The 13,578-nt window shown below is 40.1% G+C and overlaps 1 protein-coding gene across 1 annotated transcript in view; it reads right to left on the reverse strand.

Moving 5' to 3' along the window:
• LOC109405653 (cadherin-23) overlaps nucleotides 1-13,578 on the reverse strand; it is an 83,955-nt gene that overhangs the window by 27,049 nt on the left and 43,328 nt on the right. Inside the window, exons 3-5 of the mRNA XM_019678723.3 lie at nucleotides 8,059-8,194; nucleotides 7,794-7,996; nucleotides 763-2,409 (exon numbers count right to left, since the gene is read on the reverse strand). Of these exons, the coding sequence (XP_019534268.3) occupies nucleotides 763-2,409; nucleotides 7,794-7,996; nucleotides 8,059-8,194 (1,986 nt within the window). The remainder of the gene's footprint in view (nucleotides 1-762; nucleotides 2,410-7,793; nucleotides 7,997-8,058; nucleotides 8,195-13,578) is intronic.

Consider the following 13,578-nt stretch of genomic DNA (forward strand, 5'->3'; position numbering starts at 1 on the left):
ATTTAAATATGTAATGGTAATTTATTCCTGAAAAAGTTGCTCGGCACAATAGAACTTCACTGACTTTTATTATCAAAAAAAAATATTTCTAGTTCAATTTCTAAGGCTTGAAAGAAATATCATCTCAAAACTGATTTACCTATTTATCTATGTAATATTAAAAAAAAGGAAAACAAACAAACAAGATAGTTTATATTTAAAAAAATAATACTATTGTAACCTTTGAATTTCTTCCTTTTGAAATATATCTTCAGTTATGTTGCTGGCTTTTCAGTCTTCTGGGAGAATCAATACAACTATATGTTTTCTTGAGCCGACGTTTCGGTCCTCATTGGACCTTTTCCAAGGATTTTATTTTTATTTATTTTTTTTTGAAAAATTGCGCCAGTGCAACACACAGTGGGACGGATTCCGATATATATTTTTAAACTAGTTTTCCTATAGTAAAAACACTTCTAGAAAACTAAACATAAATGACGGTTAACTGTTCAAACAAACACGATAACGAAAAAACAACTATACTTTCGAATCCTTGAAAAAGGTCTAATGAGGACCGAAACGTCGGATCAAGAAAACATATAGTTGTTTTGATTCTCCCAGAAGACTGAAAAGCCAGCAACATAACTGAAGACATTTAACATACAGTCGATCACCTAAGAAACATTTTGAAATATAAAAAATGAATATTTTAACCGAATTTATGTGACTCAACAATTCTATTAGACAAATATATAGTGGAAATGCATTAATACGTCTACTTACCCGTATCAGTCCATCGGTTGAATTCAGCATAAACGCCGATAAATAGTCATATTCGCTGATTTTTACCAGTGCGCCTTCTTCCGATCGAGCCTCCGAAGTGTTGCTGTCCATGTAATACCGCAGAATGGGTTCTCTATCAAGATCATTGGCCAGCAGTCGATACGCATACGTTCCAACGGGTGTATTCTCCCGAATAGATATTGTTCCTGGATCCAAAAAGTACGGTGGTTTGTTGTTCACATCCTTGATCGATATGTTCACCCTGCAGAGGCTTTGTAACTGATGCTCGCCAACTCCCCCGTCAAGGGCCAACACACTGAGCGAATATTCGGTCGTTTTGGGATCAGTCATATCCGGATCCAAGCTTGCGCCCGTAGCTACGGAAATAACCCCAGTATCGGGACTGATAACAAACTTGTCACTTGCTCCGCTCTGTATCCGATAAACGATGAAATTATTTGGCGATGATCCGTCTTTGTCAATAGCCTTAACTTCTAGGATGGGACTGCCACTTGGCAAATTCTCTGGAACAGACTGCATGTAGGCTGAATGCAGAAATTGCGGAGCATGGTCATTTACATCTTGTACATGTATGGTGACGGGGACCTTTGTGCTTAGCTTTGGCACTCCCCCATCCGATGCGAGCACGGTTAAGTAAATTGGACGAATGTTGAACGTTCCACTGGTGAGAAGCTCAAAATCGATGGGAGTAAGAGGTACTAATTTGCCTAACTTTGCATCTATGGTGAAGTTCTCTTTGAATTGCCCCTCAACAATTTCGAACCTAATTTCACTGTTTTTGGATCCATTCAAATCAGCATCTCTTGCTTCCAGTATTAGCGGTGTCTCAAAAGACAATTTGTTCTCCATCAACCGCGCCTCGTACATACTTTGTAAAAACACTGGGGCATTGTCATTGACGTCGAGAATGTGTACGACCAACTGCACAGAATTGCGGTTCCCTCGACCTAGATTGTCCCTCGCCTCTATTGTTAGATAATGTTTCTGAACTAGCTCACGGTCCAGGGCATGTCCTCCCGGTGCCTTAATGGTTATGACTCCAGTCAATGGATTCAGTGCCAACAGGTCTGCAATACTGCCCGACAAATTGATGAATCGGATGCCAGTCGTACCAAAATCACCTGAATCGACATCAACTGCCTGTATCTGTGTCAACAATGCCCCTACCCCACTGTTCTCTGGCAGGTAACATTCGTAAATTGCTTTTGAGAATTCGGGAAAGTTATCGTTTTGATCCCTCACGTGGACGACAATTGTTGCCATACTGTGCTTACCCTCCGGAGCAATTTCCCTGGCATGAATCGTAAAATTCATTGATTTCACTTTTTCGTAGTCCAACAGTGTGGAGTCCTTCACACGCAGAACAAAAGTGGCTTCGTTCACTGCCCTACTGGGAGTTATTTCGAAAAGCCCATTATTTGGCTCTAAGTAGAGATCGAAAGTGCCGTTATAACCTTGGTCGTAATCGAACACTTCGTTCCGGGAAAAGCCAAGAAACGAAACGGGAGTATTTTCCTGAGCATTCTCGTTGATTTCACTTTCATACGAGTGACTTCTGAAGGTTGGTGTTTCATCATTAACATCCGTAATGATGATTGTGATTTCCGTTCGAATTGATGGCGGTGGCTGAAAAAGAAAAGGATGTTTGAATTAACTTGAGTGAGTTTGTGAACAGATTTACTAATTACACTAAAACCTTTTTTTATGCATGTTATTTTTATGCACCTTTTTTTATGCCCTGCATTAAAAGAGGGAAAGCTACTCAGAACCAATATTGTGCATAAGAATATTTGACCCAGTTCGCGAGAGCCGCAACCCCTTCTTGTTTCGATGTGCTCCGATTGAGCTGAAATTTTCAGGGTATGGTTTTCCATATAAAAGATGATATCTGGCCGATTTTCAGATTTTTCCGTTAGGGGGAAGTGGGGTAAAATAGCTCTCAAAGATTTCATGTCTAAAAATAGGTAAAATCACTAAAATCGCAATAACTTCCGCAAAAGTTAACGAATACAGCGGAATTTTTGCATGGACACTCCATTCCTATGGCACTTCCATTTAAGCCAAGCGCTGGATATTCTTTGATATTTAATTTGAAGAAATAGGTTATTTTTATATTTTTTTGACGATTTTCAGGACGCCTGTTTTCGTACCAACAGAACTAGGATGAAGAACTGAGTACTACGTTTTGAAGGATTACCCAAGAGCTTCCATTTGATATGTGACCCAGATGCGCCAACTTAAAAACTTTTGAAAAAAAAAATTCTCGGGGTATGCATTTTACCCCATATTTTCAGCTGTCTAAGGAAGTGTTGTCGCAAATTATGACAACGTTATTTAACTTTCAAATGGTTTTCTTCAATAATAATTCAACAGAAAAATGATGACTAAGAAATGCAATTATTGGATTTTTTTTCATTTGGGGAAAGTAGGGTAAAACGGACTAACTCAACCTCCTTTCGAAATAACGTTGCTACGATGTTCTCTGATCAGACTCGAATTTTCAGAGTTCTTTATTCTACTCAAGAATAGATGCTTTATCACATATTTTTTTTTCTTGAGAAGATAGCGGGGTAAAACAATTCTCAGAAAAAAAATGTTGAAAATAATCAAAATTTCAAAACCTACAAATGCTTGGCGAAATTTCATGAAATTAGAAGAAATTTCTTAATTTTTATTGCTTATACAAATGAGCAAGTCTGACAACATTTTGACGTCGAGAAATGTCACAGATTAGCACGTGGTGTGTGATTCACCAGATTATTTCTTGATTTTTCTTTTGACATCCCTAATAAACCAACACAATAAACGGACCGTAATGTAGACGGTTCAACAATACTGCATACTGTTCGAACTGTATCCCGAATGGGTGGATAAGCAAATTTTATGGTTATCGTTTATGCGGGATGCATCTCCGGTTCAATTTTCTCTCTTTTTTTCTCGTGAAAGTTGCTGCAGTGCACAATGGTCTACGAAAAAGATTTACGAGGAAAGATGCATTTAGCGCATTCAAATGATTTTTTGGACAAATTGGTCTTCTACAAAGTACATAAACATTAGGGTGGTCCATATTTTCAAAGAAATTGGGAACCAAACTTTTTTATTTGCTATAATAACTGTATACATTGTTCGGGAAAGTTGTAGATCTATCAATTTTGAGCAAGTTTCCTGAAGACACTTTTTATGTAGCTTTAAAATTGACCGATCTAGAGATATATTTCTGAATAAGCTTAGAGTGGTTCAACAAAAACCGGCTTTCTGGCGTTAACTGTTTCAGTTTCGATTTTTCATCAAAGTCACCCAAGAAACACTTGTTGAACATAGTTTTTTGAAAAGGTGTTAAGGGGTTAAGGTGTTAAGGGGGTCGCGGTTCTCGCGAACTGCCTCTTAAAAATGACGGGAACTATTGCAACGGCGGCCAAAGGGTGTTTACAGAAATGAGCAAAAGAAGGTTACAGGTTCATTTTTGGATGTTTCCGAAGGTCTCATGTGCGTTACATGGGGTTCGAGTGGGTCTTTAGGGGGTTTCGGAGTCATTTCAGGAAGTCTCAGAGCATTTTAGGCTGGTTTCAGAGGCATTTTTAGGGGTTTTGGTTCAGGAGGATTTTTTGAGGCAATAAGGATGTTTCAGACCATTTTCGGCGTGATTCAGAGGCGTTACGGAAGCGTTACGGAGGAGTTTCGGGGTGTTCGGAGCTCCTCAGGTGCGTTACATGGGGTCCGAGGGGGTTTAAGGGGGATTTTGGAGGCATTTCAAGACGTTCCAGAGCATTTTCGGCGGGATGCAGAGGCGTTACTTAAGCGTTACGAGGAGTTTTCGTGGGGTTCGGAACCTCTCAGGTGCGTTACATGGGGTCCGAGGGGGTTTAAGGGGGATTTTGAAGGCATTTCAGGACGTTTCAGGACGTTTCAGACGTTTCTTCAGAATTAAGAGGCGTTACGAAAGCGTTACGGAGGAGTTTTCGGGGTTTGGAGCCTCTCAGGTGCGTTACATGGGGTCCGAGGGGGTTTAACCCTTTATAAGGCAGTGGCAACTATATTGCCACCTTATACACATATATTTTTCTGTTCGTTTGAATTTTTTTTACAACTTCTGTTTTAACTGATGGACACATTAGGCCTTTGTGAACAATTATGATTTTTTTTTGAGCTATAACAAATATGAGTGGGCTTTTTTAGAACAAAATGTCTCTCCAAAAACTGCCATTTTTGAGTACATAAAGGTTTATAAGCTCGAATTTCTGTTGTGGTAAGCGAATTAAAAATCATATGATGGGGAATGTAAGGCCTATGTTCCTTTTACTTGTGGACAACATTTTAACTTGATTGCTTCATATCATTACTTTTAGAAACTTAGCCTTTTGAAAAATGTACTATAATAAATGGGCATGTACTAAAATTGATATATCGTCCAAAATAATTGACCAATCGAGTTCAAATCCACATAACACATGAATATAAGGGCAATAACCTGTCAAAAAATCAGCATGATTGATAAACGCATCACAAAATAACAACATTTTAAACTTTGTTGACAAAAAGTTGAAATTTAGACCATTTTTTCATACAAAATCGACCATCGAATTTTTTGAAAATAAAAACGTTTTTGTTCATTACACCACATTCTTATATTCCAATGTAGAACGAGTGGATTCTGTGCCTGGTTCTCTCGACGAGGAGGGTTAACCCTCCTTTGGCATTGGGGTCATTTTTGACCCAAACTGTACTCTACGTCAGCGAGCTGTTCCCAACGTGATGCAAAATGAAGGTTAAGGGGGATTTCTAAGGCATTTCATGACGTTTCAGAGCATTTTCTGCGGGATTAAGAGGCGTTACGAAAGCGTTACGGAGGAGTTTCGGCGGGATTGGAGCCTCTCAGGTGCGTTACATGGTGTCTGAGGGGGTCTAAGGGGGATTTTGGAGGCATTTCAGGGCCTTTCAGAGCCTCTGCGGTGGGATTCAGAGGCGTTACGGAAACGTTACGGAGAAGTTTTTGTGGGGTTCTGAGCATCCTCAGAGTCCGAGGGGGTTTAAGGGGGATTTTGAAGGCATTTCAAGGCGTTTCAGAGCATTTTCGGGGGATTCAGAGGCGTTACGGAAGCGTTACGGAAGATTTCTTAGGGGTTTCGAAGCCTCTAAGGTACGTTACATGTGGTCCCCGGGGGGTTTAAGGGGGATTTTTGAGGCATTTCAGGATGTTTCAGAGCAGACTGTGAAATACCTAAAACGCCCCTCAAACCTCTTGCAACGCCCTTTAAAGACTCCTGAGATCCCCTGAATTGCCGCTAAAGCCCCTAGGAACGCCCCTGAAACCCACTTAATGCTATTAAAATACTCCAGAATTCCCCGTAATCCCATGAAAACACCAAAAAATCTTGACAGAACACCGCTAAAAGGCTCCTCAAATATCCCGAAACAATCCCTAAAAACGCCCCTGATGCCCCTTGGAACCCCCTTTTTGGGCTCTCTGGGAACTTTCTGGAAACCCCCTTAGCCCCACCTCAACTGCCCAGGAGCAAGACCTGTTCTCGCGAACTAGATTCTCCAATTAAAGCCCAAACTTAATTTATGCATAAATTTCCCTCTTTTTATGCCTTTTTTTAATTTATGCACATTTTTAATTTATGCAGTCCCAGCCATGTGCATAAAAAGAGGTTCCAGTGTATAGCTCCTTTTAATATTGCGCAAAGGAGAACTTTCGACGTAATACTAGATCTGTAGTAATGAGCTGATTTTTTTGTATGGTGAGTTGGTAAATTCTCCGTTTCTGCAATGAAATAGTGTAAAAAGCGTGGGAAGTATGATTCCTTGTCTAATTTAAAGTTGTTTGAGCAAAACTGTAGGCAACTGTGTTGCAAGACATGGAGAAAACAACAATACTGTGCTCTAAAGTTTTGCTCAAACAGTGTCAAATTAGATAAGGAATCATAATACCCAAGCTTTTTGCACCATTTTATAGCAGAAACGGAGTATGTACCTTCTCACCATACAAACATGCAGGCGCTCATTATCACGCAAAAACGACTACGCTCAAAAATGTGTTCGGCCTGCACATTTTTAGTAAACATCCATGCCGCACATGACTGTGTTCGAAACACACATTTTTTTAAAATTGCTCGTACGCTCATATGAGCATTCATTTTGCAATAATTTCGACATGGCAACCTCACTGGGTTTATAAACCACCTTCAAACACCGAAAAATATTGATATTTTGCAAAAATGTGAGCGTGCGAGCAATTTAAAAAAATGTGTGTTTCCAACACAGTCCCTGTGCGGCATGGGCGCTACTCAAAAATGAGAGCTTTTATTTTAGAGAGATTACAAATCTAATACTTCGTCGATCGTGTCTTCCCAAATCACATTTTGATGACCAATTAGTCTTGAAAAAGTTTTGAGGACCGTCATAAAACCTAATACTTTTTATTTTGGTTTTATGATGGTTCTAGGAACCTCTTCTAATCTATTTGACTAAAAATGTTACTTGGGCTTGTTTTGACCGTCACCTCCATTCGGGCGATATTTCTGTCAATCTCATCAAAATGTACCCATAAAAGTTGACCAGCTTCTGCACCTGCTAATAGTCAGGATCTGGGATCCTCAACACTGGGTGGAGTGTAAGGAATGAGTTGATGGCACAAATTTCCCAAATGGAGAATAGCGTGCCTCTTGAGCCGACCTACTAAAGGAATGAGTTTCCTTTCCCATTCCTTTGTGCTTTGTAGATGACCATTTGGAATGTTATGTCACCGTCAAAGTTTCACTTGAGAAGCGATGAAATCGTCTTCTATCTAACATATTATCTCTGCATGTTTTCTTCTTCGACTGGTTTGGCCTTACAAGTTTCTTGCTTACGATTTTTTTTATTTTGTGATTAAGAGGAATCACTCCAGAAAATCCTTGACAGTTTCATGACATGAATTATTTTGGTGAGTGCTGAACAACTGCTATTCTACCATAACAGCGATTTAAGATCGAAACCTTCTATTCATGAACTATTGAAAAATGAATTACCTTAATTTTTGAGTTTTGCTCCGTTGCAACAACTTCCAGAATGTATGCGGCATTGGCTCGATTTCTAGGATCCTCTCGATCCAGTTGCATAGTGGTGGCGATTGTGCCCAGAGCTCCGTCAATCCTAAACGGGCTGCTGGTATTACGAGGGATGGAATACCTTATCCGGTTGTTGACGCCTCGATCTCCATCGATAGCTTTGACTAAATAAAACAAAAAAAAACATTATTTTTTCAGACATGCATTTGATGCGAATATTTATAACCTTGAGTTACTGTTGTTCCAATTGGAGCATCCTCCGGCACTCGTATTACTGCAGATGCCACGATAAACTCTGGCGGCTGATCTTCGACATCTTTAACTTTCACGAGTATTGCAGCCGTTCCAGTATTAGTTCTTCCCTGAAATGAATAAAAAACAAGTTCATCATTGAAATATTTAAGAGTAAATAAATAGAATTAGTTTGCCGAAATGCTTATTTTTTATAATCTCACTTAATGCTCTATTTCAGGGATATTGATCATTCCTTGAGGGACATTGCGGTATTCTAGCGCGAGCCTGTTTCACATAGAACTACGCAGTGCTCGTGCTGAATACGACGAGCGAGTTTTTTTTATGAGTGTTGTACTTTTCACGATGACGCGCATCCTGAGGGGTTTACCAGCTTAGTCACAGAACAAGTAACAATTATGCGGACCTAGATGTTGCTGATGATTGAATTCTGTCTAGGGGAAATCTGAGCAGGAGTGCCAGAAGAAATATCTAGAGAAATCCCAGAAGAAATTCCCAAAAAAAATCTTAGAAGCATTTCTATAGAGAACTCTTTGAAGAATTTTAGACAGATCGTCTGCAGGACTCTCACAATCAGAAGAAATTCCTGAAAAAAACAGAAGGAAGTCCAGGAGGAATACTAAAGAAAAAATCAGGAGAAACCCCAGAAATAAATCCTTGGTCTATGTAGATGATTCCCAAAGCGGGCAAAATCGCCCCTCAGGGGCCGAAAATCAGGGCGAAGGGGGTGAAAATTTGAAAACCATAATTGGAGGGGAAAAAATACTAGAAAGGGGATGATTTTTTTAATATTTTTTGGCAAAATACCAAGAAAATACAACAAATAAGATTGCTACAAGAATTTCCGAAAGAATTCCTAGTAATTCTTTAGATCCAATATATAAGAAACTTCTATGACGAAAATTTATTAATACTAGTCCGAATTATGAAAACTTAATACAATGTTTTTAATTTATATGCTTTTTTTTCTTGGAAGTTTCAATCAAAAACATGAAGTTTAAGATGAATCTTAGAACCTTTTACGGAAGAAAGTCACATTGGTTGCAAGGTTGCAACCATTCATTTTCAAAAATTTACATTCATTTACTATTATCTCAGTTCAGAAGCATGCTATCGAAAAACAATGTATGGATGAATTGAACCTTGTAGTTTTATCTGAAAGTTCGCCGAATAGCATTAGGGTCGCACACGCATACCAAAGTCGTGAGAGAGCTGTGAAGGCAACTCTCCACGCGGTGAATATAAATTTCATTCACGCTGTGGAAAGTTGCCTTCACAGATCACTCACGACTTTGGTATGCGTGTGCGACCCTAATGCTATTCGGCGAACTTTCAGATAAAACTACAAGGTTTAATTCATCCATACATTGTTTTTCGATAGCATGCTTCTGAACTGAGATAATAGCAAATGAATGTAAATTTTCGCAAATGAATGGTTGCAACCTTGATTGGTTGAAAATATTTCAGAGAAGCTTCCCGGAGGAATTCCAAACATTATTACCGTAAACTGGGGTATCATTGATCAGCGAGGTAACATTGATCAGCTTGACCGACCTCACGTAATGTTCAAACAAACATGTTTAATTGAATCAGTTTCTGCTAACGAATGGTGTTTCGTAATCTGCTATTATTTGGCTCTGAAATGACATGGAATTCATGAAAATTATATTTCATCAACATTGAATTAAACAGGATTTTCCATAACTCTGTTTTATATTGGGTTTCTCATAAACGTTTAGACTACCGTCGTGCGGGGCTACTTTTGAAATGCGGGGCTACTTTGGACACTTTAGAATATGGATTTTTTAATTCAAAATATGGTTCAAATCAGTTTGATGTCTTATGAAGCAATAGTTTTCCCTTCATTTGGTTAAAAATATTTTTCAAACAGACCGTTTATTGCTTGTCAGGACGCGAAAAAACATCGAATAAACCTTTAAAATAAACATATCGTATCAGAACATTTGGTCCGTAAGCATTGTTTCTACAGTTCATAAATTTCAAAGGGTTGATCAATTCATTCAAAATGTATCAACGTAGCATATACAATCGAATATTTGTATCGTTATACATTATATATGACCGTTTCACCTAAATTAAGGATGGATGGTCCCTTTTTTCAGGCTATCTATATAGCAAAATCACGCTGCTCATAATACCAAAAATAGCACAGAACTTTAAGATGGTTCTCACGCATATATTTATTGAAATCATGTCTGATATAGTATACTACAGTATTGGTACAAAGTAGTTTTCTAAATAATTCTGGAATTTGAAATGCAGATTTGTTATAGATAAAAATGTCCAAAGTAGCCCCCATCCGGTTCTATATGAGATGTGTCCGATTGGTGAATGAACAACTTTTTTTGTTTATTGATGGATTAAGTTCAAATTTTGCATACATCATACATACGTACTCACGATTATTGTGTGTGGAAATCCATTTACTACTCTGGTAGTAATAATGCCATAAAGTTGAAAAACCATGAAAAAGTGTATAAAGAAGCCCCGCACGACGGTACTGTGAAGCGATTTTAATCATTGCGAAGGGCAAATCGCGTGAAAAAAATCCTTTGGAATTTTTCACTCCCTCGCTAAGCAAGTTAAGTTGGATAAATGTACGACTCGTGCTGAAAAAATCAACTTTTTGCAACTCGTTACATAAATAACTATTTTGCAACGAAAGAAAAAAAATCATTAGAATATGATCGTTTCTATCAACATCATCGTGCTTTGCGGTGGTTGAATTGGAACGACCACGTGTTCTATGGTGCTAGACACAAAATTTGGATCAAGCATGCCGTGCTATAACCGTCACAGTTTTTTAAGCTCTTGACGTGGAAACTGAGGTCAAACTGAGGTTGTTAATCAAACAATTGCACTATGATTCATAATGCAACCGAAATGAGTTGCATAATGAACCATAATGTAATTGTTTGGTATTGTACAGAAACGTAGGCCGTTACCTTACCGAAACGGCTAGTATAAAATAAAAATATTATAGTGCCGAGTTGCAAAAACTGCTAAGTTAAAATCTAATAAAGACCAGATTTTTTTTTCTTAAGACAATGTGGGAGCTTTAGTCTGTTCAGATGCATTCGAAAATTCTAGCAGTTTAAATTCCTCGTGTCGTTTGCGGCAGTTATTTGCAGTTAAAGTGAGCATATAAATTAATACTAGTGAGTGGAGGCCTCTTGACGGACAGACGTGAGGTGATCGAAAGGTGGAAACAGCACTTCGATCAGCATCTGAACGGCAGAACGTAGGCACGGGAGCCCACGGCAACGGAGAAAACGACGACGCCAGTGCAGCGGAGGACGGAAATGAGCCAACTCCCACGCTGAGGGAAGTTAAGGATGCCATTCACCAGCTCAAAACCAACAAAGCAGCTGGTAAGGATGGTATCGCAGCTGAACTCATCAAGATAGGCCCAGAAAAGTTGGCCACCTGTCCGTGCTATCCCAGATCATCTTCCGTCGTCTATCGTGAATACCAGGTCCCAACGCATCACCTGTTCATCGACTTCAAAGCGGCATACGACAGTATCGACCGCGCAGAGCTATGGAGAATCATGGACGAAAACGGCTTTCCTGGGAAGCTGACCAGACTGATTAAAGCAACGATGGACGATGTGCAAAACTGCGTAAGGGTTTCGGGTGAACTATCCTGTTCATTCGAATCTCGCCGGGGACTGCGACAAGGTGATGGACTCTCATGCCTACTCTTCAACATCGCTCTGGAAGGTGTGTGCGACGAGCCGGGGAACGATTTTCACAAAATCCGTTCAATTTGTGTGCTTTGCGGACGACATGGACATTATTGCCAGAACATTTGGAACGGTGGCAGAGCTGTACGCCCGCCTGAAACGCGAAGCAGCAAAGGTCGGACTGGTGATGAATGCCTCTAAAACAAAGTACATGCTGGTAGGCGGAACCGAACACGATCGGATCCGTCTGGGTAGTAATATTGCTTTTTTCACTGAAAATTTTCCTTGCTTCGCTGAACAACATGACGTTTTCTTCCAGCGAAGGCTTACGCGATACAGAAAATCGCTGAATTTCATACTAACACTGCAGAAAATCTGTCAACAATAACTCAATACACATGCATTTTCAGCGAAAAGATGTATTTGCGTGACAACAATCCACTCCCATGACTACCTGGTGGCCGCCGTCAAATATCAGGATTGCCAACTGTCCGGCGAATGCTGTCAGTTTTCTTTGTCGCCGAATCTGGCGCTGGGTCTTCGGCGCGGAAACCCAAAGGTGGGAATAAAATTTTGGGGTTTGAGCGCAATATTACGATAGTCGGGGATACTTTCGAGGTGGTGGAGGAATTCGTCTACCTCGGATCCTTACTGACGGCTGACAACAACGTGAGCCGTGAAATTCGGAGGCGCATCATCAGCGGAAGTCGGGCCTACTACGGGCTCCAGAAGAAACTGCGGTCGAAAAAGATTCACCCACGCACCAAATGCACCATGTATCTACGATCTACGGTGGTGTGCAGGAGAACGGTGTGTGGCGGAGAAGGATGAACCACGAGCTCGCTGCACTTTACGGCGAACCCAGCATCCAGAAGGTGGCCAAAGCCGGAAGGATACGGTGGGCAGGGCATGTTGCAAGAATGCCGGACAACAACCCTGCAAAGCTGGTGTTTGCAACTGATCCGGTTGGCACAAGAAGGCGTGGAGCGCAGAGAGCACGATGGGCGGACCAGGTGGAGCGAGACCTGGCGAGCATTGGGCGCGACCGAGGATGGAGAGCGGCAGCTACAAACCGAGTATTGTGGCGTACTATTGTTGAATATGTCTTACCTTGAATGTGATGTTGAACAAATAAATGTATGTATGTATGTATGTATGAGTGGTTTAATTTAAATTCTAAAATTTATGCCAATTTAGCTTGCACGCGGTTCGGTCTCAAAATTTTTTTTTCCTTGAGTTTTTTTTTTGTATTGTGAGCCTTCAAAGATTGAGCCAGTTCAGAACACGTGACATGAAGTGGTATTCGACTCTCCTGCTGCTGCTTGACGACAAAGGATCCGACAAACCGTAAGCTAGTGCACTAGAGCTCGAAGAAAATGCGTGTAGAGTAGTTCATTTTGGCGCCAAAACGATTTGAACGACGGAAGCTCACAATATTTGCTTTGCGACCGACTTTAGGACCAATTTTATATTTGAACTGAAATTGGAGAAATAAAGGATTTGAATAAAACCACTTCGAAATTCAAATATTCAATACACGTTGATGTTTGATAGAGTAGATTGAACTGCTCGAATTTTTTTTTGAATTTTTTTTATTGCGCCTCCACTACTTCGTTTTTTTCCTCGAGCCGATAAGTTTGGACTAATTTCGACGCAAATCACTTTAGTTTAGAGTATAACTTCCTATTTTCGACCCAGGTAAGTGTGATTCGAGTGAGATTGAGAAAAACCAGACCCGCCCTAAGTCTCTGGCCGGACGAATTTGTTCCTGTGGCCTCTTTTCGAAGA

The sequence above is a fragment of the Aedes albopictus genome, chromosome 1, assembly GCF_035046485.1.
Source record: "Aedes albopictus strain Foshan chromosome 1, AalbF5, whole genome shotgun sequence".
Taxonomy (NCBI): domain Eukaryota; kingdom Metazoa; phylum Arthropoda; class Insecta; order Diptera; family Culicidae; genus Aedes; species Aedes albopictus.